This window comes from Micropterus dolomieu, linkage group LG07 (assembly GCF_021292245.1).
Source record: "Micropterus dolomieu isolate WLL.071019.BEF.003 ecotype Adirondacks linkage group LG07, ASM2129224v1, whole genome shotgun sequence".
Classification (NCBI taxonomy): Eukaryota; Metazoa; Chordata; class Actinopteri; order Centrarchiformes; family Centrarchidae; genus Micropterus; species Micropterus dolomieu.
The window spans coordinates 6,100,712-6,126,331 of NC_060156.1; the positions used below are offsets into that span (position 1 = coordinate 6,100,712).

The window sequence follows — 25,620 nt, forward strand, 5'->3', positions numbered from 1 at the left end:
CCACACTGCTGTTTGAAATCTACAGGCTTTGCAGGAGATGGGATTGTGCATTGTACAATTCCTTTGCACTCCCACTGAGCTTTCAATATCCACTGGGATGCTGGGGCTCCTCCTTCCTTTCCCAGCCTGCAGAGTGGTGGGAACTGGGTACTGGGCAGCCCAAAATGGTATGCTATTTTTACCACACTGTGCTCAAACTGAGGGCTGCTCCCTGGAGACCTGTTGCCGGCAGCTCTCCCCAAGCCACGGAATTTAACCCTAGGACAGCTCTCCCCAGATGCGATGGAAAACATGTGGCCAGCTGCTTGACTACAAGGCCTAGCTGTCCAGCCTCAATGTTACTAACCCCCAAAATACTTTTCAGTCCTGGGCAGCCCACTGTTACTGCTGATAAATAGCAACCAAGGCCTCACAGGAATGTAAGATTTAATAATCTGATGCATTGATGGCTGATGGACTATTTCCTGCACACTGAGGATTACTCTAAAAAAAACAGCCCAAGAAAATACCTTGAAACTTTGTTCAGCCTTCATTCAGTACTGTTTAAGGTTTAGAAGTGTCATTGATGGGCAGATGGGATCACCACCAGAAAACGTAGCATTGCTAGACTAAATGAATATGAACAAAACAACAAGAAAAGGGTCACAGAATCCAAGAACAACATTTATTACTGACTTTTATTTAATTTAAAAAAAGATTACTTGTAAATGTTACACTGAATTCTATTGAAACATTTCCATGTTCTGTCTCTCAGCACAGGTTAACATTAGGCACACAAGAATGCAGACATCATTTTGAAGTTCTAGCCATTGTTCAAATACGAAACAGAGAAGAGAGAGCGCGTGGGGGCATGGCATTCAGCTCAAACGTTCCCGTGAGGGGGACAGCAACAACTGATCCCTGTGTCGTGTGTGACATTAAAAAAAATTAAAACATACAATAACTTACAAGCCGAGGTACCCCGGATTGCAAAACATGACTAGACCAACTTTGGCTGTGTTATTCCCTCAGTCACCAGAGAAACATCTGGTTTACTTAGAACTCAACAGTACAAAACCAATTACCAATACAATTACCAGAAATTAAATTATAGCCAACATACCTGAAAATACAGCACTCTGTTGCTTCTTTGAAATATCATATTTGGCCTGTGTGTTTATGTGTGTACTAGAAGGTTGTAAAAGCTGGTTGATTTCTTCGGATACACTATGTTCATGTGCGCTTAATATTTGGTCTTTCCCCTTGAAAAATACACTTTGTCAGAGTGGTTCAAGCACTACAATAACTCAAGCTGCAGTGGCAACAGCTATTTCACAAACAGCACTTAAAATTAGGATACTAAAGAAACCCTTTGTCCATGCCAGGGCTACAGCCTATATAGCCTATGTACAGCTTATGGTACAGTAAGGGTGACTGCTATGGGTTCTCACTACTGTGTTGTTGGAAAGGGAATAATTGAGACAACGCATTTTATTTATTGCACACAAAAAAAATGACTAACTTTTCACCAGAATTTTTTTTTTTAACAGAATCTGGTGTGAGTAGCTTTGCTTCTTCTGGAAGTGTCTGCACTGCCTTTATCAGTATCTTTAAATCAAGTTCCTCATAAAGCCAGAGGGTCTTCTTTGAATCATACATGAGTCCTACACCCTATGAGTTAAAATAAAGCTTCAAAAAGATCACAAATTCTACTGTGCTTGTAGAGGAAATGGAAGTTAATCACATGTGCAGTGCCGTCAAAACTTAAAAGAAATTGCCAGGTTGACAAGCTCCTCTATTCGAAAAAGTTTGGCAATGTATTGTCATTAATAGTAATAGAACAGAGTCCATCACCTACATGGGTTTTCTATGTTTGTGCACTGACCTGTGACATGTCATGGGACCTGTTCATTGGCACATAGGAATTGTGGATACAATTATCTAGCAAATTACATTTACTTCAACTGCGCACTGAAAAAAAAATATATATATATATAAAAATCATACAACATTCAATCAAAATTCATTTTCAGATGATACTCCTTTGGTTACACCGAGGTGAAAACAAGTGCAGTATTTTAAGTTCTTCAGAGAAACTAAATCTGACAGGCCAAGCCCAAAAGTTAGTTCAACTCAAATTCTAAGCCATCTATTAAAAAATGGATGAGTCAATGCCAGTTAAGGCTGGCACTTGTCACAAGTTTTCATAATGACATTTTCTCCAAAGACTTATCCAACATACAGAGAGAACAATCATTATCAACATCACCGCTGGTATACAGAAGTCTCTTGTGCGCCACCAAGATTTTCTTTCCATCCATCTTTAACCCTTTACCCCAGTTTTACATAACACCAGTGAAACATTAGACCAAATTCCTGTGGCATGCAACCCAGATAAGGGATGAGTTTGCCAAAAAAAGTGGCGCATGGTTACAGCTAAAGTGGTGCCATAGTAAATCTGATAAGAAGAGACTGAAGAAAAAAAACACAACAACAAGCCAAATAACTGTCATTTTCTAACTCAGGGTGGGCACTGGGGTGGGGGGTGGGGGGGTTGGACCTTGAGACGAGAGGTTCGGGAGTGGGTGGTAGTTCGGTGTTTAATTGCCCGCCAATCTGAGCATTCAGGAACAGTGCTAAAGAGCTGGCGAGGGAGCTGCACTAGGGTGATGTTGGCACAGACACCTCCAGCAGGCGGTTGTTCTTGCGCTTGCAGGACACGCTGTTGCCGTTCTTTGGGGCTCCCTCGATGAATTTGACACACACTTTGTCCTGCTTGAACTGCACCAGAAACCTGTCGCACAGAAACAACTTACTTCTAATATACAGTATCTCACAAAAGTGAGGACACCCAAAATTTTTTATTTTTGTAAATATTTGATTATCTCTTTTCATGTGACAACACTGAGGAAATGACACTTTGCTACAATGTAAAGTAGTGAGTGTACAGCTTTTATAACAATGTAAATTTGCTGTCCCCTCAAAATAACACATCACAGAGCCATTAATGTCTAAACCGCTGCCAACAAAAGTGAGTACACCCCTATGTGAAAATGTCCAAATTGGGCCCAATTAGCCATTTTCCCTCCCCGGTGTCATGTGACTCGTTAGTGTTACAAGGTCTCAGGTCTGAATGGGGAGCACTTGTGTTAAATCTGGTGTTATCGCTCTCACTCTCCCTCATACTGGTCACTGGAAGTTCGACACGGCACCTCATGGCAAAGAAATCTGAGGATCTGAAAAAAAGAATGGTTGCTCTACATAAAGATGGCCAAGGCTATAAAAAAAATTGACCCTGAAACTGAGCTGCAGCACGGTGGCCAAGACCAGACAGCGGTTCTACAGGACAGGTTCCACTCAGAACAGGCCTCACCATGGTCGACCAAAGAAATTGAGTGCACGTGTTTAGCGACAGAGGTTCTCTTTCAGAAATAGACGTACGAGTGCTGCCAGCATTGCTGCAGAGGTTGAAAGGGTGGAAGGTCAGTCCGTCAGTGCTCAGACCGTACGCCGCACACACTGCATCAAATCTGTCTGCATGACTGTCGTCCCAGAAGGAAGCCTATTCTAAAGATGATGCACAAGACAGCCCGCAAACAGATGGCTGAAGACAAGCAGACTAGGGACATGGATTACTAGAATCATGTCCATGCATTTATCTTCAGTCGACTTGACTACTGTAACGGCTTCAGAACGCTGCTGCTCGAGTCCTCACTAAGACCAAAAAAGTGGATCACATCACTCCAGTTCTGAGGTCTTAACATTGGCTTCCTGTATGTCAAAGAATAGATTTCAAAATCCTGCTGTAAGTTTATAAAGCACTAAATGGTTTAGGGCCAAAATACATTTCTGATCTTCTGCTTCGTTATGAACCATCCAGACCTCTCAGGTCGTCTGGGACAGGTCTGCTTTCTGTCCCCAAAGTCAAAACTAAACAAGGAGAAGCAGCGTTCAGTTATTATGCTTCATATATCTAGAATAAACTTCCAAATAACAGCAGGTCTGCTGAAGTTCTTTTAAATTAAGACTGAAGTCTCTAACATCCACCAGCTCCGTGATGTTGTCATGTCAGGGTGGAAGAGGACTCCAGTGGCAACCTGTGAAGCTCTGGCGAACTCCGTGCCCAAGAGGGTTAAAGCAGTGCTGGAAAATAATGGTGGCCACACAAAATCTTCACTCTGGGCCCAATTTGGACATTTTCACTTAGGGGTGTACTCACTTTTGTTGCCAGAGGTTTAGACATTAATGGCTGTGTGATGTATTATTTTGAGGGGACAGCAAATTTATACTATTATACAAGTTGTACACTCACTACTTTACATTGTAGCAAAGTGTCATTTCCTCAGTGTTGTCACATGAAGATATAAATCAAATATTTACAAAAATGTGAGGGGTGGGCTCACTTTTGTGAGATACTGTATGTCTATCATTTGCTTAGTGTCTGGGCCCCTACATACATTTCTTGTGATTGTACTTGTATTTTAAGATGTTTGTGAATAGAATAAACTGAAGCTGAAACATTAGCCACGTCACTAAAAACCATCCAGGTGGGAGACAAATCCCAACCTAAATAACCCCATTTAACTCTGCATGCTCTCTTACTCGTCTGAGATGTCGATGTTGAGCTGCTCCCTGTCTGCAGCCGTGGCCCCGATGCGGTGGATTTTGGTGATGATCTCAATCAGATGTTCACTGCTGAGTAAGAAGTCTCCTTTAATGGCTGAGGCCGAACCCTAAAGAAAAATATCAATGAATTTTGTATTCAGTGTCCTGTAATCATGCACTTATTGTGAGTAAACTCCACACAACATTTCCTTTTTCAAAAAGTGTTGGTCGGAACATGTTTATTAGTTCATTTTTTATTTTTTTATTTTACGCATTCTTTCTATTACTTTTGTCTCATATCTTTTGTTCTATGTATTGCCACTGCTCAAATGTCATGTACAACCTTCTGGCTTTTTCCATTTAATGTTTCTGTGTTTGCATGTGTGGGTAAAAGGTGTCCACGTCAGCCAGGTGTCTGAAGTTAACGTAGAAAAACTTAACTCTTGTAAGTTATTATTATGATTATGTTTCTCAGTGATATTCAACAAAAAACAAAACCTTTGAAAGAAAGTTTTGTATCAGTAATTCCTGTAGCCAGAGATCTCCCACCAGTACAATTTCATTAAGGAGAAATGGGTCAATCTACTTCATTTAGTAAATTAGGCATGTTCACTTGTGTGTACAAAAATGCTGCCTAGTGTAACTTTTAATGTCCATGGATATTTAAATAAAGCACCACAAGGGCACAACTGACCACCGTTCAACTGTCTCAGTGGCCTTAAAGAAATAGTTAGACATTTTAAGAAATCCTTGTATTCGCAACGCTATCTGGCTGAGTTAGATGAGAAGGTCGACTCATACCCGCACTGAAACAACACATCACAACAGCTCAGGTCTCCCTCACCTCTTTGAGTCTGAGAGCAAAGAAGCCGTCACTCTGTGTGCTGACCGACACACTGGTGAGGTCTGGCAGAGGAACACTGGCCTTCACCTGGCCAGTCTTCTGGTCGGCCAGGACGAAGCTCTTCTTAGTCAGCAGGAAGATTCGAGCTGTACCCTGCAAACCAGAGCATAAAGTGTTCACCCTTCTAATGTTGTGCTTAGGGTGACCAGATGAGAATGGCTGAAATTCGGGACGGGTGGGGAGGGGGCGTGGCTACCGGTACATTCAGCGTCAATGAATATTAACACACGTGAAAATCAAAACACAACGTTAAAATTAATTATTTTGTTCATGAAGTCACCCGTTTGTCATTAGGGAAAAACACAACAACTGTGGATATGTAACAGTAATTCGGGACTGTTCTGAATTTTAGTTATGCTACATGTCAACACTGTGGCAAAAGCAAACGCGCAGACCGAAATGGGTTTTTAAGTGCACTTCTCCCTCTTTTTTTATATAAATAAAAGAGACAGGGTTAAGAGTTAAACACAATACACCTGTCGACGTGTCTGCTATCTGCTGGAATCAAAATAATACTAGTTGTTTAGATGTCAAAAAACATCAGACTGCTGCACAGCAGGGTGAAATACCCATCAAATCAACGTAATAGTTTTCTGCTCCAGTCTAAACAGCAGGTCACAGTGTAATTACGGCTCATTTTGGACTTGGAATGGATTCTAAATGTTGTAGAGCCAGTGATGTTTCTTACCTTGCCGTTGGCCCTGTTAATCTTGTTGACCACATCAGCCAGTAGAACCTTCTCATCCACAGCGCTGTTGAGTTTCTGATATTTGGGGTTCTTGCTGATCTCCAGGTAGTCACCTTTGAAGGGCTGGCTCACGCTGAGACAAAAACACAGAGCCAGAGACAAAGGCATTCACAATACATGCCACATATGAGGTCTGACGCTTTGTGTTTACCATGAAATTAAGAGATTCACTAATCTACTCATTTATCAAACAGTGGATCACTAGGTATTACTTTTATGTACTGTGAAATAAAGAGACTCTGCTACAGTAAGTATCAGGTACCTGCTCGGGTAGAGAGCCTTTTTATCCTTGAAGATCTCACTTGCCTCCAGCTTCTCCTCATAAACCGCTTTCTTCTCTTCTGTGAACTGGCTCCTGTATTTCTTGCACTGAACAGCAGAATAAATTCACCAAATAAGGGTTGTTGTTGAGAAATATGAAATATTTTGTATGGCCTCTCCAATATTTTCCATTTTCAGGTTTCAAGTGTGTTATATCGATCTTGTGTTGTATTGCTTATTTCATTCTTTGTATATATTTGATCAATAATGGACAGGATCATTGCCTCAATTGTTTTTCATTTGACCTTTTGTTAATTCGTTGTTACAGCCTGTGGCTCGGATATAAAGATTTTGTATGATACAGTTAAAAGCTTGATGTTGATACTTAAAGTCGATGACCATAAATCGTGAAATGACAAGAAATAAATAGTTGAACGGGATAAACAGGGGAAGAGTTATTTGTGACCAACCCTCCAGAGATGGAAGATTCTTCGCAGCGCTGTGTGAACTCCATCCAGAAAGATGTAAGGCCTGGCAGGCCAGTTCTTGTCTATGGGTGACATGGAGGGCATGGTGCTCTTCAGGCCCAGGAAATATTTTTGCATCTGGATAAATGGACATAAAATGATAACTGTATGGAAAGGGAATGCAGTTTAATAAGATCCTAGCAAATCTTTGATGAAAAACAACAATAAATACCCTTTATTCTTGCTCATACCGACTTCTAGGTTTTTTTATGCAATTTATTCCAGTAAACACTGAGGCAAATATTCAACTCATACTTACAATTCTCTGGATGGTGAACTCATAGATCTTCTTTCCGGCATTTGCCCTGAAGAATTTTCTGTACTCTCTACGGACCTTTTACAGAAAAAGAAAAAAAGTAAAAAAAAAACAAAAACAAACAAACTGTCAATCACCTGTTGCCGCTCATTACTGTATCGTGAAGCAGGAAAGAAAAGGAATACACTGATAGGAAGATGACAGACATAAACAGCATACTAGAATAACAGAAGTTTGGTTAGTCACAAACAATGAACACTTGGAGCTGACAGTCAACTGCAAGCTGCTGGAAATTATTAAAATTACATTGATAACTGAAAATCCAGTGATTGTTATGGTTACAGTTGACCTTCATGCTGACCTTAATTACACCAATTGAGTTGTGAACAGGTGCGTTGTGAGGTGCAGGGTGGGTCAATTAACATGATGAAAAGATTAGCAATGCAACAAATGACCAGTGTGAGGACAGTTGCTCTTCTAAAACCCAGACAGCAACGCTACAGATAATCCCCAACAACTAGGACACACAGACACACACACACACACACTTTACACATCTAGAGAAATTACAAGCAAAACAAACACAGTTGGATGCACAAAACAGTGCTGCTTTATATGGGTAGATGTAGAGAAAGTGGACAGAGGAAGATGTTTAGAAAAGAGCAGATGAGAAAGAGAGTAAGACAGAGAGAGACTGCCAAGCCAGGAAGGCTCTGGTGGTTTAAATGTTCAGCCTTAAAAACCATAAAAAAAGGAAAATAGTAGCTGTCCCTAAATAATGATCTGAAATGTATCTAAAGTTATAGGATTACAGGAGGGAGTGTATTAATCATTTGCTAACTTTTTCCTAACAAAAGACATTGCTTCAAAAGTATTTTTTCAATGCTTTGAACTACCCCTTTAAGATGAGATCACACTTAATGTGTTAAATACATCTCTCCGGGCCACACACAGGTGACGCAGAGGTAAATGTTTAAGATCAGCAAATCCTGCAAGTCTCACAAGAACAGCGCTGCAAAGGGAATTGGGATTTGCATATTGGAGGAAAACGTTTAGCACAACTAGATGCTGTGGTGTATGTTTATTTGTTCTCGGTTGACTGTGCAACAAAGGTTCATGTAATATATCAGCCAATAACCATGTATAATCACTCATGTTCCAATGTGCTTAACCTCTGGGTTGTCGAATGCTGCAAACAGTTTAAAACAAGGGTGTTACGGATAAAGTGTGATTGGAGCACTAGGTAGAGACGTTTCCTGTAGAAGTGTGCATATTATAGATGGTTGAGGAGGACGAAGAGGGTCAGGAGTGATGAGTAGGTGGCAGACTTGGTGATGGCTGTGCCGTGGGGGGCTGGTAGGTACCTTGAGTCCCTGCCAGTAGGCCCAAATCACAGCGACAGCATGCTTACGTCTGGCCTCTTCCTTCAGTCTCCTCAGCTCCCTGCGTGCCTGTTCAGGGGTTGGGCGGGAAGAGAGAGAGCGGGAACAAATGAAGCAAGAGAAGATGAGAGGAAGAAGAGAGAGACTCTGTTTTGCCTCAGGTCAGAAAACATCAAATACACACACACACACACACAAACACAGACACACTGCACACCAGCCACGTGTGACCATTGAGGGACTGTTAAAAGTACAGCTCTACTTCTCCAGAAACAAACATGGGTAATTTCAGCATTTATCAGGGGAACTTCTGTAAGGGAAACAGACTTAACACTTTTTAGTGGAGGAGGAGAGCAAAAGTCACAACTTAAGCAGCAGAGATCATCTCAATGAATCCAGACAGTTTCATCTAGTTCAAAGAGAAAACATGCATTAACTACACGAGGAGGAAGATGTCATGCAGACGGCAGGCAGCATGCACTGGTGATGCACGGACCTTGGAGGAAGATGCTGAAAACACACCCAAAACATGACCCATTTGTCCCTGGTGTGTGTGTGTGTGTGTGTGTGTGTGTGAGTGTGTGTGTGAGAGTGTGTGAGTGAGACAGTATATTGCTTAAGTTGCTAACTAGCATTTAGACTGGCAGACAGAGCTGTAAAGACAGGCTTTGGTGAAAATGACCGTTTTGGTTGAAATGGTAAGACTCTTTTCACCTCAGCATCAGGTGGGCGAGTTTGTATCTGAGAGGGTGCGTGGTAAACTGTCTTACACGGCAAATAAAATGTTTAGAATGGGTTCAGCAGTTGATGGAGGCGGCAAGTCATGTAGTCACGGCAAGTCAAGTCAACAGGCTTCCCCAAATACCTTGGTGCCCTGCCAGCCGGCCCAAATGACCGATACGGCATGTTTATTCCTCGCCTCCTCCTTCAGCTGACGCAGCTCTCTCCGGGCCTGATGAAAAGCGTGGCATTTGCGGAGGAGGTTAATTTCAGTGACAATCAAAACTTAATTGTGCCAGGAGAGGAGTGAAAAAGCACGGTGAGGACGACACTGACGAAAGACAACAAAAGATGTCAAGAGATGGGACAGCGGGTGGTTAATATCAACGTGCGAGGATCTTTTAGTGGGTGCTCACGTTTTGTGACTGCATTTTACAATCCTTGAGAGAAAATAAATAATATATGACAACTGTGGGAGAGTCTGGATTAATGCGACATTATCTGGATCTTCATAAAGATGTTGACCAATAAGGAGCCTTTATGTTTGCTAAGATCAAAAGGTCACATACAACACAGAATAAACTTTAACCGCATCCATAATGAGTCAGAATTGATGGTTATCAGCAGTTTGTGAGACTTTGAATTGAAATACTGATTATTAACAAACAAGGATATCTCAAATGTTAACAATGTCAATACGGATAAGATATAGGCATGTTAGATATGCAGACTGCAAAGTCTGCACAGTGGCTTTGATTACACAGCCACTGAGGCTTTATAAAGTAGTAACATGTGCGTCATCATATTGACATAATTCCATGCTTATTTATAAGAGCTCCCTGGTGTTTTGCTGTCAGTATATCAGTATTTTAAAGAGAGGCTTCTCAGCATGAGCTAGAGTAGACAGCACAGTGAAAATCAGCACCGTATGGAGCTAATTAGATTATAGAAGAGTAGGTACAAATCTAAAAACACAAACAGACTGGATGCAAACCAAACCAAAGATACACAAAGGATCAGAGTATGGCTACTTTTCAGAGCTAAGTCTTGTTTCATGTGTGTTGCAATGTAGTTTGGTTTGTAACACCATGACTAAAATAAGCAACAAAACAGAAAACAGGACGAACAACAATAATGCACATTAACCCGGCCAGATACTGAAAGGACAGGGACTGAGGTTCCCGCACGGGGCGGCTACTCTATTAAGCAGTTTCATAGTGGGAATGGGATGGGACGGGACGTGGTGAACAGGGATGACAAGACAGCTGGGACAGAGACACACTACGGCTGGGTGAAAATACCTTGGTTCCCTGCCAGTATGCCCAAATTACTGTCACAGCATGTTTATTCCGCGCTTCTTGTTTTAGACGTCTCAGCTCCATCCGAGCCTGGTGGGTCGTGGTGGTGTTAGGTAAGACAGGGTTGAGAGATGTGAGAAGGAAAAGTATTAAGAAAGGAAAGTGAAAGGGGGATTGGGGGGAGGGCGGAGATGGGAGTGGCAGGTGTGTGATCAGCAAAAGAGGCAGGAACAAAGGGAAACAGCAGCAATAATATCAAGGGAAGCTTTGTTAAAGAACAGAATTTTTTGCAATTTGTTGGACCATTAGGCAGGAACACTGCTAAGACTTCAAGAGCAGTTTTTTTTCTCCAACATGAATAAAAAGCTTGTATCAAACCCAGACTGAAGCTCTGTTGAATTAAAACACCTCACACTCTGATATCCCTCTGTACTTTAATGCGTCAGTACCTGGGTGCCGTGCCAGAAGGCTGCGATGGTGGTCACTGCCTCTTCACATCTCTTCTGATATTTCAGCTCTCTCAGGAGTTTCCGCGCCTGGTGGAAATAGAACATGCAAACATTTCAGTGTTTTTCCACGACTTCCTGCCACATTCGATATTAAAGAGCATGAATTCACAGGAAGGTGCACACCTGCCATCCTCTGGTGTAGGACTGGACCACAGTGGTGGCGCTCTTGATCTTCTGGTATTTCTTTTGTTGCTGTGAGATGGAAAAGCAAAGGATAAGAAATTAACACCAGGTATACATACAATACATCAACGCCTTTTTGTATATTTTGCTTTGTGTGGGATTTTGAGTGCATTTCCTCAGAGAGCCTCACCGCATATCGGCGGTACCATGCTGCCACCACTATCTGACTCTTTTTCAGCAGCAGGAACTGGCTGCGGCACTTCCAGCCACGGTAGATCTTCTGAATGAGTGAGGCCAGGTCTTGCAGGCATTGCCTCCTCCTCTCCTCCAAGAAAAAGAGCTGTGGGGGAAGAGGGGAGGATTAACTACATAAGACAACAAGAAAACACCCTTATGTCCGTTGTTACAGTTGGCAGGTATCAAGATCGCACTCTCTTTTGGCTAGTACTGCGTCTTTTTAACCTCTGCAAAAGACCACACGGAAATCAAAGTTATAAAAGGGGAAAAAAAAAAAAAAAAGTATGAAGAAAACTTTGCCCGCTATGAGATCAACATAATTTTTTTTATATGAGCAAATACTGATTTAGAGATATCAAGTATAAAGTCCAATCTATCTGCAGCAGAGAAAAATAACCCTTTCCTGCCTTGGGCTTATAGCAAGACAACAAAAAAGTGACATGTGACTAATCTTCCGCTGGGATGTGAGTAAAACATTTGATTGTCCTGCTGTAAAGTGATGCAATTTATTCATCTGCAGGCAGAGCAAATGGGGCTTTTTAAATTTCACTACAATGCATATATATATTTTTACGTAACCTCATCTCACTGTTAAGATATTATGTTAAGGTTAGCTAAGGTAACAACACTGTTACAGCTCAAAGAACACAAATAGTATAATAAAATTAAAAACGTACGCAAGAGCTTAACTATTAACTCCAAGTTACTCAGCATTGCGTCTAGTGAAGCAAGTTCCATGTTGTCTGACAAGAATTTCCCAAAACCTTGAAACAATTAAACTTGAGGCGGGGCTGCATTGGATTAAAAGCCAAAAGAAACATAGTCTGGAAACGCAGATTAAGATCCACCAAACTAGACTATGTAGTGGTTTCGCAGCTGTAGATATATAAGAGAAATAAGTTTATCAGACAGAAGCATCAATTAAAGGAGAAAAGAAATTCTCCCAGTATGAGATCATGTAATTCCAAGCTTTGTTTGCTGGGTGGGGAGAAAGTCCATTAAAACGCTTCAGGCTTGAGCAGTTGAGGAGCCTACAAACGGCTAGCAAAGAAGCTCATTTCCCATGTTAGACGGGGTGGCTGAGTGAAACCATGTGTTTTCAGAGTGGTGGTTGCATGCTAATTGCTGAAGTGGGGGCTCCAAATGCAGCCCACCCTGCTTCACAAACATCTTACTGTGAGAAAACAGGGCAGCTGAGTACATTGGATTCAACCTTTAGACTTTCAAACACAGCTCTGGTCAGAGTACACAGCAGATGTCAAAACTGGCTAGAAAACAGATTTAAAGGTATGCAGGGCTGCTTTATCCGTGTTTTCTACCGTTCTTGGGTTCCTGATAAAGATCTTGGAGCGTCCATAGGAGAACTCGTCTGCTGGGACCTGGAGGTCGGCCATCAGCACCTCCACTCCTTCCCTATGGGAAGCCAGAAGGGTCAGATGGGTCATCCAAAGCATACTTGACCCTTCAAGTAGCCATCAACAACATAAGAGCAACTGTACAGAAGTAGTGAGAAGATTTCCAACACAAGATCAACAGTAAAGAAGTAAAAGTAGTCAAAAATAGTCCCAAGATTTTGGACACACGGCAAAACAAAAAAGAACAGCAGTGAGGACGCCAAGTTTGAGAAAGGGAGAAAAGAATGATTAAAAGGAGAATGAAACAAATCTGGAGAAACATGTGGAGGGAGGAAATTAGGAAACCACACAAAGCACTGAGGAATGGCTGAAAAACAAGATACAGATTTGTGGTACAGCAGATAGGAATCAGTGCTTTTTCACTAGCACAGAGGATGAAACATGCAAGTCTGGCTCACATGGAATGGAAGACAGATAAGGATGAAATGTCTCAACATGTTGTGGTTCAGAGAGGTAATACTTAATTTCTGCTGAAAAGAGAAAAACTGTTCTGTGTCAAGACTGCTGGTAGTACATTAAGAAGAGTGTGCAAATACCTGAAACTGTGTATATGTGTAATGTATGTTAACATGTTGGATAACAGTCAAAAGGCAAAGATAATAAAATAGCCTTTCCTTAAAAGTGCCCTGTTTACATTTATCTTAGACTATGCTCGGTATCTTTAAAGATATGTCAGTATGTTGGGTGAACCCTTCAGCAAACATTTCCCCCCTTTATAACCCTTGTTTATCGAGGGAAGGTCATCCGAGCCCTTTCCCAGCAAAAACCTGCTTCACATTCACACAGCTCCACGCAATCACACCTGGGAGCTGACCGCTCCGACTGCAGTCTATTAGTGCTGGTCACAGTCACTCCACTGGGAGTAGTCTGAGGGTTGGTGCCTCAGTTAAAGACACCTATGAGTGTTTCTTAGTTTACACACTGACATTTTCTCACAAAAAACTTGGGAGGAATTTGCTTTGGCAACCTTCCAGTGACAAAGCCCTTTCTCTACTCCCCCTCACCTGCTCCACAGTTAGTCACTGCATCAGAATAAACACAACCATTACCTGGCGGGCCCTCTCCAGTGGGGCCAGGTCCGTTTGCAGAGCATTTTGTAGCGTTCCAGGCACGGCTCGTAGGTCTGGCGGAAAGCATAGCCTGCTCTCCTCACACGGACGTTCTCCATCAGGCCCAGGTAGCGCGCCTGATGGCGGACCAGAGACTCGGTGAATATGTGGGATGCCTTCTTGTCATTGGGCTTGATGCACCTGGGAAGCAAGAAGCGAGATTCTTCTCACCAAGTTTAGACATATATGGAGCTGATTTAACCCTTTTATTAAAAGTCAGATTTGGACCAGCTATTGTTGTCTAACTTTAATGAATGAATGAATGAATGATGAAAAAGACTGTTTTATTATTGATAATATTAAGTTTTATGGTCAACCCAAGTACACAAAACTACAATCAATCAAGAATAAAAGGAAATCTGGATGTAAGAAATTTAAGGTTCAATAGTCCAATTTTCATGACATTTGGCATTACATTAAAAAAAGTCAGGCTGCAAATCTCACTGGGAGGGTAACAACAGTTATACTGTCTGTCTAATTTACATTTTATTCATTTAGCTGGATAACAGGACTTTACCGGATGTAGTTTGGGTTCTTGGTCTGCAGGTTCCTCATCAGCGTTCCCACTGATGCTTTGAACTGGAATCCAGCAGTTGGGGGTCTCTTCAGGTTGACTTTGCCTGGGTTGCCCTCAGGGAACAGCTGTTTGATGAGGCTGTGGGTGGCCTTGTACATGGCCTGTGACAGGTCCCGGTATAACAGGTCGTTGTTCTTGTCTACAAAGCCCTCCACACGGTACAGCACCTTGATATGAAAAGAAACAAAAATGTTAATGACTTAAATGTATTTTCTTTTCATCGGAACACAAACTTTGTGATATACTGCCCTACTGAGTGCACATCAAGAATGGAATAGTCGCATCAGATGCATAAATTCATATTACTATCTATATCTCAGTGTTTTCTGCATTACATTTATGAATTGTATTGTTTCACAAACATCTTGCTTTCATTCCTTATTACTCTGTACGCAGACTAATGTCCAGTACCTTCCCAGCATAGTGCTGGATGCGGAAGCAATTGTGTGGCAGGCTGTGGTCAGTGAGGAACTTGGAATTCTTGCTGAGGCGACTCTCAAAGTGCTGGTGTTCAGCACAGATGGTGTTCAGTTTGTCCAGGAAAGTCTCGTCGGTGACTGTCCCCGGCCTCAGGCACTCCTCGTCCAACATGGCCAAAATGCCATTTTGATGCTGGGTATAGCAAGGTCGGTAGACATAAGAAATTGTATAATTTACCAATCATGAAGTGTTACTGAAATTTATATTCCATATTATTTCATTGTTAATACCCCCTAGCCTGTCTGCGGTGAGCAGAACAGCTGGGGATTGTGGATTCATGCTGAATTTGTTCATGTGATCTTTGAGAACAGGGAGACTGACTTACATTCTCAATGAGGTCGCAGATAATAGCATTGTTGAAATATTCAATGTTGGTCCACTCGATGCCCTGTATCAAAAGAAATGAAGGTCAAAGGGACAATAGCTTTTCTACATTTCGCCAGAGTTATCAAGACATCTTTTCTAAATCAGCTACATGCTCACCGAATTGAGTGGTTGATGAAATAACAGTCCTGTGTTTTAACACATCACTGAGGCCCTGGTTAAGATTTTGAAGGTCACTTAATCAGTGCTGCTCTCACAATGGCCCTCATCAAGTACTGTATACTTCACAGTAGAGAGCTAGAGAGGATTCTGCATAGTTTATCAGACAGAAAGGGCAATACTGGATGCAGTGCAGCAAAGCCCAAGATGTCTGTGTTCCAATTTTATTCAACCTCAGCCGTTTGATGTGAAGTAGCCACAACTGATGGCAGTCGGTTGTTCAATAGAACGCTAATTTCCATATACATGGTTCCTCTAACTTTGGGACATCCCTTATTCCTTTACACAATCTTCCCCAGGCAACAGTATTTCTTCCTCAAGCTCGAAGAGTAAATGGAAACATTGACAAAATATCAAAACATCTGCAATATGATGAACACGCTGCAGTGTTTTTAGCAAGTCTCTCTGGCAAAGAGATAAAGGGAGACGCTGTTTTGTCTACAGTCTGTTCATTCAGGGTTGGATGAGTGGAGAGCATGGCAGCGTATACATCATGCATGTGTCTCTAACTCAAAGAAAGTCTTACACTGAGGTTATACTCAGTCTAGACACGTTAATATCACTAGCACTTATTAGCTGATGTTGATGTAAGGTTCACCAGGCATTCTCTCCTGCTGTGCCTACTGCTTAGTCTTTGCATTATTTGAGTAAGGACAGGAAAACATTCTCCATCATACCCTCTAACCCCCCCGTCGCTTAAGGAACCCACTTTGCCGATATCTAATCCACAGCTGCTAATGGGTTGGGAACATAGCTTCGGTTGATGTAAGCAATGTGACAGATATTTTGAGGGGGAGGGCGCAGAGAAGGTGTGGCTTAAACTGATGGAACTCCTGATTGGCGGGCCTCCCTCCTTTCTCCAGCGCTGTGGTATTTTCCCATGCAGTAGGCTGGATATCGGCCAGGAGTGGGATATCGTTGATGGTGGTGTTGGTAAGGGACGGGGTGTGGGGGTCACCACGGCAGCACTCACATACATACAGAGCTTTGAAAACAAACAGAGCTTAAAGGCCCACAACGGGGAGTGTTTACTCTCGCTGGAGTGAGGGATCACTTCCGTCCCCGAGACTCCACAGAGGGGAGACGGGGAGAGAATAAACTCTGAGCGTGATGGACGGCAGAGAAGGGATAGAAGATATAAATGAAGTAGAAATGGGTTTGGGTCAAGGGCAATACTGCACATTAAGCTGAAAAATAAGGTTTAAGAGATGAGTGACACGACCAGTTTGGGATCGTGCTGCAGGGGCCTGCAATGATGAACTGTCAACACAACAAATTGAGTGCTGAGATGTTGAATGATTTAGAGCCGCAGCTGCAGGTGACAGAGTGTTTCCAGGCCCACAGGCTGGGCATTATGGGTAATTTATCCCAGTATCCACTACCAGTCTTCTCCAGTTTACTTGGATTGTATGAGAGCTTACCTCTCTGACATACTCCTCCTGCTCCTCACGCAGGGTCAGCTCGATGAAGATCTGCTGCAGCTTCTCGTTGCAGTAGTTGATGATGAACTGCTCAAAGCTGTTGTCCTGTGGGAGCAGCAACAGGAGCAATAACAATTAGTTCCAGCTACTGTCAACATGTAAACTAATTATCTCTCTATGTTATTGCCAGTGAAATTGCTTTTATTGGGCCTGCAATGGGGGAAGGTGGACCTTTTCCATATCTTAGAACAAAATTTCTGTGCTAGGTTCTTCACAAATCCCTACGATTAGGAAATGCATCATCCATGCACTGACAATTCCTGCTTCATTTTCTTATTTATCAAAGCTCATTTCAGCTCTGAAGCTCTTCTCTGCAAACATTCATAAGCATGGTCACCAATTTGCCAACGTTTGCCATTTCTATCAATTTCCTGCAGTGTTCTATTAAAGAGGACGTTCACACCAACGTGTACAGATGAGGACACCTCACAGTTTTGCTAGTCCAAAGTTTCCTGGAATATAGATTTAGTATCAGATTTGGAGCAGGAACACTTGAGAACACTCTGAGAACTACGCCCACAGTCAACAATGTGCAAGTGTCTAAAGTTACATTAAGTTAAAAGAAAAAGTCTCTTAAATAAAACCCTGACCTCATCTGCAGACATATTTTTCGGACCTGTAGCTCTTTCCTTCTGCTCAACAATTCACTACCTCATCACTTAGATAACCATCAATGAACAAATATTTAAATCAATCTAAAGAGTGAATGACTTATACCAGTAAATCTTGCTGATGTATCTTATGATGTTGAACCCTTATCAGAACAAGTTCCAGTAAATTGTCATAGATTTCATTAAACATTGACGGGCTGTTAACAATTTAAATGCCTCAACCATTTTTACTCCCCGCATTGCTCAATTATTATTGGTGTCAATTACGACCATTGAGTGGTGAGTCATGCTTCTTGGCAGAAGGCCTTATTGTGCACTGGGTTAGGTTAACACTCATTTGCTAAGGACACAACAATGGTTAGAGCAGCATGTTTAGTCTAAGAGCTCAGAGTGAAGGACGCAGCAAGGTTTCTCAGTAACCAGGAAACAGAACGCAAAGTCACAAGGAGATCTGTCATTATTGTTCAGACGCCATTTCCTTTTACTGAGAAACCAGAAGGCCATCTTCACCCCTACACACACACACACACACACACACACACACCCCCCCAAGTGGCAGCTGACACCAGACTGAAATATGACAGAATTGTACTGCAACCCTAATATATGTTTTATGACAAGCGTTTCATAGCAGCTTGAGAAAGTAACCGTCTTATAAACTAAAATGTTTGAAGTTAATAGTCACATTTCTCAGGTGTTGATTCAAGCAACACACTTTGGTACACCTACCTAAAACTAACTAAGTATAATACAACAGCCTTGCAATAAGTCAGTACTTCTAAAACATTATTTATTCTGCATTCCAGGCAACTCAGAACTAGAACCATGGAACGTCACTTGAAGTCGGAGTTTCTACTTGGGGAAAAATAAAAATAGACTACGATTTCAGGAGAAGCAGCTGAACCACGTCACACAACAAAGTATATTTGCCTGTATTTAACTAAAATAATATATATACACTAAATCATATAGTAAACCTGTTTCGCATGTAAATTGACGTAGAAATATTTTGCCAATTTTATAAAAAGGTAGCTGGTTATAGCAAACAATCTCTGAAAGTCATCTTCTCTGCACAAAAGTTATGCAGGAACACGTTTAAAAAAGTGAACACATTAGGAAATATAGCCTACCACCTTTACTGAGTTTTGAGGATTACCAACTAATGTAGCTAGACGGATTCACAGTTAACGAGTAATGTATATTTATGTCACTTGTTTTCATTAAAACAGCCAACCTTTTAATTAACACCAAGGGCACTGCTGTGGGTTCAACTGTTTGTACACTTAACAAAGAAACATCAGTTTGTCACAGTCAGAGAGGTTTTTATTTCACTTTCGGCGTCATGCACCAGGAATGCTTTGATGTCAGAAGTACCGAACAGCCTGGAACACAACATTAGTCAACCTGTGTTGATATAAATGGGTATTAAAATATTAGAAACACCTCTTAGTATAACTCAACAGCGCCACAAACATAAGCCTCCAAAGTGACTAAACTTGCTTCAATACCTCTCTAAGCTGAACTTTATACAGCAGCCGTCATAAATGCAGTTTATTGCAGGGCTGTTATATTACACTGCATTATTTTCAGCTAGGTTGCCTAATAAACTGGCAACTGGGTGTTATGTCATGGTTCAAACGATGAAAAGGCTTCTTTAGCATTTTTTCAGTCGCGTGGCTATGCTGCACACCGGGAGCCCTGACTTCATGGGGAACTAAATTAAGTAGCAAGGAGTTTAGATCACAGCATGCACACTGGCACAGCAAACAGGCCGGTGCAGGTGTTACTTACTCCATCCTGGTGACCAAGACACAACACAACAGTCAGAGGAGAGGAAGGACTTGAGATTGAGTGAGGTGAACAAGCAGGGATATGAAAAAGACATGAACATGTGGGGGTGGGAGGGGACTGGAGGCATCAAGCAATCTCCATTTAGTATATACAGTGCTCTCAAACTCTGTCTCACATGTGTTTGCATGCACATACTTATCTACGTGCACATTGATGTCCAAATGGCTGGTCGCTATCTGTAATTAACCCTATGCTGCACTATGATGGTGAGACACTCTGTTCTCGGAGTAAATTCTTTGACAGGGTGGCCATAACTTGTATGTGATGCGTTGGGAATGTGTGTTTGCTGTGTACTGAGCAGTCCCTTAATAATGTAGTGGCCATTTTTCTACTGTGAAATCCTGATTTTAGTGTTGAAATCACCTTGCTACAAAAATAATTTCACCCCTGGGAGCAATAAAGCTGGGGTAATCTGATCTCAATATGGTTTTATCAGCCCGGCAGGTCTTGTTGATAAGCGCCTCACAGGTACCAAAACAGCCTGGGAGCAAAATCCTTTTATATGTAATAAACTGTTTAAGTGGTCAGATTCTGTCCTTGTGGCTTATCAGAATTAGGAGAACGGGTTTGATCTGCCATTTGTCTTACCTCAAATATCTCAAAGCCATAGATGTCCAGCACACCCATGACCTTGTGGCGACTTTTAGTCTGTGCCTATAGGGAGACAATATTGTCAGTATTAGAAAGACATTATTAGAGCAATGTACTACCAGTTTAACTTAGCAAGAATAAAAAAACAAACAAAAAAACAATAGAATAATTGTTTAAATGAACTGAAATAAAATCATATGTTGTGGACATTACTTTAATGCTTTCGTTGATCCTGGTAACAAGCCAACTAAACAGACGACTGTAGAGATTTTTGGCAAGGGCGTCTCGGGCATAGTAGGCCTGTAAATAAAAAGGCATTATTGGTGCATGAATTAATTTTCACAATATTGCTGGATACCCAAACTATGAGAGAAAAAAAAATCTAAAAGCTAATACATGAGCTTGGGAAAAAAAAATAAATAAAAAAAAATAGTCCACAGCTTCCACAATATTTAATCATGAAAGCTGCAGCTTCGAGGACACGAACACAAGTTTCAAAAACATCATTCTGAGGTCAGGTTAACCCTCTGAACCATTTCCGTCTCCACTTTCAGACACAGAGAGCCTTGGTTTGCAGCATCCACGTTATATGAGCTGTTTGAGTGAACTAAAGAACCTCTAAAATATGACCTACATTTCAATTTCCAGGAGGAATCAGCTTATCTATAATGGAGAGGTTTTCCTGTAGCATTGACATGGATGAGAGGTGGCAGCCGGAGGGAGGGGGAAGAAATGGCCTGTGTTTACTGTGTGTGTGTGTGTGTGTGTGTGTGTGTGTGTGTGTGTGTTACTGTCAATACAAGTAGGACAGATATGCAGTGGTATAATTGGTGCAAGACAGATTTGTAACGCTCCCTCTGACCTGAGCCACATTCAGTGTAGTGGACACTTTTTCCAGCTTAGCCTCTACTGTGCGGTAGCTGAACGCTCTTTCCAGCACTGACTGCTCGATCCCCAGCAGCTCACACATCTCCTTCAAATCTGCAAACACAACAAACAATAAACAAACCACTGCAGGGATCAAGGGAAAAGGACAGAATTCTGACCTATATTTTAAGTTGTATCTTAACATAAAGCTGGTAGATCAAGTACAGGAAAGTTTTAAGAGTTAAAGCGAAATACTAACCTTTTGTGTTGACATCTATGGACTAAATACATATGGCTGTGATGACATGGTAAGCACAATGGTAGAAATAGAAGACTGCTAAAAAGTAAACTTGTTTCAATATGATGGCGACAAGCGAGTGATTCATATGGGGGGAAAAAAAGAGGCTTTTAGATGCATCATGCCACTGTCATGGAGGGAAATATGTAAATATCATGTTTACCTAAAGAGATCAGCTGCAGGACTGGTAACATAAATAGCTCTTGTAATGCAAATCATAAAATGCAAATATCTATTTGGTGAGGACAACTGCAGAAGGGATCCAAGCAGCCAATAGGGGGCAGTGGCTCAACATCAAGCTAGTTGGGCATATAGGTCAAATGTTTTGAGTGTTAAAACTATAGACAATAAGTTTGCAGAATAAAATTACAACCAATAAATTAATACAAATATTCAGCTTGTCTGATATCTAATCATAACTATACACCCAGTCCACTCAGTTGTTTGCAACTACGTCATGCTTCCAAATCATTCAAATGAAGGTGGAGGCGAGTTATAAAAGGATCAGAGATATTATCACGAAGAGACACCCTCTGCTTCCTGTTTGTCATCTGTCAAACACACCGTTCTTGTCCTTAATGCGGCTCTCGTCAGTGCCGTTACAGCGCGACTCTGGCTTGAACTCAATGTTGCCCAGCTTTAGCACAGCCGCCACCAGCTCCAGCACCGACTGCACCTCGTCCTCCATGAAGCCCACGATCTGCATGGCATTCTGGGCAAAAAGTAAGAAGTCGAAGAGCGGACATTGTTGAATCTTATTAAGAAGCATGGTTGCAAAAGGAAAGAAAGCTATAAATGCATTGTAATGTGACAGTGTTTAATGACTGTGCAAACACACCACTTCAGTGAGACTGAGACATTATTATAGCAGCCTATCAGAACTAGTGTTGTCATGATGATCATCAATTTGACAAACGAGGCTGAACATGAATATCTTCTGCAAACACAAATTCTCTCACTATGGATATCACCAATCAAAGTTGTATTTGTGCACACTGTTGTGGTTAAAAACGAAAAAAAGACTGCACCAGTCAATAAGCTGTGTCAGCCAGGTACCGTGTCTTTTTAATCTTTCATTCAAGAGAATAGCCTCTTCAGACTGAGGTCTCTATTTTGAGGGACTCCAGACTCAGAGTACATTTGATTTACATAATTCAATGGTGCAAAGAAAAGCAGAGATAAGCAAAAACCCATAAAACATACAAGTTCAATTTACTCATAAAAAACACAAATTAGCCAACTGAATATTAAAAATCGTGAACCGAATCCTAGTTCATCATATTAGCTCTAAATGTAAAACAACTTCCTTTACAAAGCTGAGGAAAAAGAGAATTAATGGAGTTAAGTGCTTGAGATTAGTGTTACAAACCCCCTACAACATCTGGTTTCTTGTTTTCTGAAGCACTTTTGGTATTTGTTAAAATAAACATTTGACCACAGTTAAGTTAAAGTTCATAACGATAACTAAACATTTAAGTTTAAGGGAAGAAGGCGTGGCCGTCTTGGGGTATATAACAGACAAGACCATGTGGAGGGACTATTGTTTAGTGGGAATGTCCTCTTGTGTTTCCGGTGGTGAAATGCAGCTGTATGGGAAATGCTGGGAGAGGTGATGAGAAGCAGGATGTGAAATACAAGTAGAATGTGACAAAGCAGACTGCAAAGGCTTATACAGTAGCAGAGTAGCACATGTAAGAGCAGAACTGACAATAGAGTGTAGTAGAAATAGTCTCTTATAGACACAACATCCTATGTTTCACCATTAGTAAGTATAAGACATAGTGGCACTGTACATACAGAGCATGTACGCGCATAGACTTATTTAAATAAAAGGAAGCAGCTGGTTTTCCCTAAATAAATGCTGCTGCCACTGTGCAGTTAAAAGCTGAACCATTACTGAAATTTGGCTAAATGATGCACATAGAATTCCCCGTGTTTAAAATCAATGCAAACCTAGTAGTTCTGGTTTTTTTAAATTTATTTTCAAGTTCAGGTTCAGTTCAAAGATCAGCTGGTGTCACAATAGGTGGGAGGAGGGAGTCTGGTGTGGAGTGCTTTCACAATCGAGAAGACTGACTTTTCTAAGCTACACTCTGTTAGTTTTGTTATGTCGATCAGACCGCCTCTACCCTCTGTGCAGGATTTAAATTAACTTGGCATGATGTAACAAAGGATAGCCGGCGCTCAACGCCACTGGAGTGTGATGCTGCTTGAGATGAATGTTTGTCCTTATTTGTCTGTTTTTTGAGAGAGTCCATTTGTGGTTTAGAAAACTGTCATAAGGATAATTTCTACCTTCCCAAGAAGTTAGTTTGGCTTATTCTTAAAATATCAGCTGGGATTGTGTCTAAACTGGGGTCAAGTGTAATATTATTCAGACAAATACGTGTATGTACTACTCACTCGGACTGTCCTGAAGTTGGCTGCATCATCCAGCCCATTGACCGCGGCAGAGTCCAGGCTCAGGTAGTTGTATTTGCTCAAGTCCCGGTTCAGCTTCAGCTTTTCTGTGAAACACAAACCATGTGGTTGCAATTTATATTACATTTGTTCAAAGAAGTTTGGCTAAAGGCAATTTTAGCCTTATTTACATTAAATGTAAATTACACAACACACACACACACACACTCTTGTAATGATAGTTATAAGCTGTATTCTTCAAGGACTATCTAGAAACAAAATCACTTGAAGGTTCAAATGGCTGACACCTCATGCCTTAATACAAATTTGTCAATTGTCACTCCATGTGTATTACTACACAGTGTAGGCACTTAGAGTTACTGCTGTGAACATTATTCTGGAAGATCAAATTCCCTCTTAAAAGCACCCCTATCTAGAAGCAAAGAAATCTATTCCTCTCGTGGGTGTGAGTGTCGGATTTCATTAGCGGTTGCATTAGCTACAGCTGAATCAAGCCCCTCTGATGTGTGCGCTCCGGAGTCAATGAGCATTATATTGCGCTCCCGTGTTCAGGCCATTCAAACAATGCCCTCTGTCCACAGTAACCACAAATAGAGGGAACAGGTTTCACAGCCAGCGTTTGTTCTCTGTGCTGTTTGTTAGGCAGGAAGACTGGGTTATTAATGCATCAGCCATGTGTTCGTGCAGCTGCAGTCCTGCTGGAAAACATTTATGCAAGCTTTCGACCTAAGGAACGGCATGCTGGTGTTTTCCGATGACTATGAGTTAAGAAGACAAACTCCATGCTGACGATTACCATCACAGTCTTGACACCTAAATAAAAACAATGTGATTGAAGATACAACAACAATAGTGTTTCCTCTGTACAAAACTCCTTACTAGCTACTGCACTGATTCATTACTTCCTATTATATTAAATATATTACAACCCCAGTGGTTGTGGTTTGGGCTGATAAATTTTAATTTTATAGTAGTTCAAAACTGTCATTTCTCTCAGATCCACAAGACCTTTAATCTTCAAGTGAAGTTTGTCCCTTCACACTCTACAAAAAAACCTCCCACACAAACACGCCTCTATTCATTTCCAATTAATTTTTACGACTTACTGAGTGTGTCATCAGAGGCTCCAGACAAGAGCTGATAAAAGACGTGGAAGTTCCTCTCTCCTCGTGGCTGTTTCACCACACGTGACTTCTCCAGCAGATCTAAAAGAGTAAAGAACAACAAAATGGAAACAGTGACAAAAAGTAATTTCCCAATAATAGCCTTCACAGGAAATGTTTCTGAGGTGATTCACTGAGGTGTCCTTGAGTAGTAAATAAGAGGATGACCAGCTATACTGAGTATTAAGGATGCCCAACATCTGCGTGGAGCTCAGTGGGCTCCCTGGTTCCAACTACTGCATGTATTTAAGTTGCCACGGTGACCCAGCCAATGTTAGTAATTATTTCTGCGTGTATGAAAACGCTACAGGAAGCGTACAAGAAAGAAACCACGCAAGGATATCAAACGTCAGCCCTTTCTTCTGGGCCACCGACCAAGTGCAACAGTACCTGATTAAAAGGGAATCATCATCTTCTCACCGCATTAGGCTGAAGATGATTTAATTAAAGAGCAACTGCAGAGCTCAGCATCTGAGGCTGCTTCAGATCCTCTTCACTGCCAGTCTGGCTGGATAATAGCATTCAATTTGTCTAGTTAGAAAACATCTTATTTTAGGAGAAATACGTTGCACTGAAGTGAACATTTTCAGACTTCACAAACTCTGACTCACCAGTCTGTGGGTGCTGAGAGGACAGAATTGCCACTTTGCACTGCATCAGTGCG

General features: G+C 41.5%; 1 protein-coding gene across 3 annotated transcripts in view; it reads right to left on the minus strand.

The window, feature by feature from the left end:
- Positions 1-650: 650 nt before the first annotated feature.
- Positions 651-25,620, minus strand: part of myo1b (myosin IB) — an 87,326-nt gene continuing 62,356 nt past the window's right edge. Inside the window, exons 8-31 of one of the 3 annotated variants that reach the window (XM_046055082.1) lie at positions 24,900-24,998; positions 23,776-23,879; positions 21,937-22,084; positions 21,070-21,188; positions 20,421-20,507; positions 20,205-20,270; positions 17,095-17,199; positions 15,456-15,518; positions 15,062-15,262; positions 14,591-14,817; positions 14,014-14,214; positions 12,869-12,962; positions 11,503-11,652; positions 11,313-11,381; positions 11,130-11,216; positions 10,684-10,770; positions 8,645-8,731; positions 7,284-7,358; positions 6,968-7,102; positions 6,499-6,605; positions 6,177-6,309; positions 5,429-5,581; positions 4,582-4,712; positions 651-2,773 (exon numbers count right to left, since the gene is read on the minus strand). In XM_046055082.1, coding sequence (XP_045911038.1) covers positions 2,641-2,773; positions 4,582-4,712; positions 5,429-5,581; positions 6,177-6,309; positions 6,499-6,605; positions 6,968-7,102; positions 7,284-7,358; positions 8,645-8,731; positions 10,684-10,770; positions 11,130-11,216; positions 11,313-11,381; positions 11,503-11,652; positions 12,869-12,962; positions 14,014-14,214; positions 14,591-14,817; positions 15,062-15,262; positions 15,456-15,518; positions 17,095-17,199; positions 20,205-20,270; positions 20,421-20,507; positions 21,070-21,188; positions 21,937-22,084; positions 23,776-23,879; positions 24,900-24,998 — 2,861 coding nt within the window. In that variant the 3' untranslated portion in view covers positions 651-2,640. The remainder of the gene's footprint in view (positions 2,774-4,581; positions 4,713-5,428; positions 5,582-6,176; positions 6,310-6,498; positions 6,606-6,967; positions 7,103-7,283; positions 7,359-8,644; positions 8,732-10,683; positions 10,771-11,129; positions 11,217-11,312; positions 11,382-11,502; positions 11,653-12,868; positions 12,963-14,013; positions 14,215-14,590; positions 14,818-15,061; positions 15,263-15,455; positions 15,519-17,094; positions 17,200-20,204; positions 20,271-20,420; positions 20,508-21,069; positions 21,189-21,936; positions 22,085-23,775; positions 23,880-24,899; positions 24,999-25,620) is intronic. The other 2 variants (XM_046055083.1, XM_046055084.1) reach the window with 2 other exon arrangements.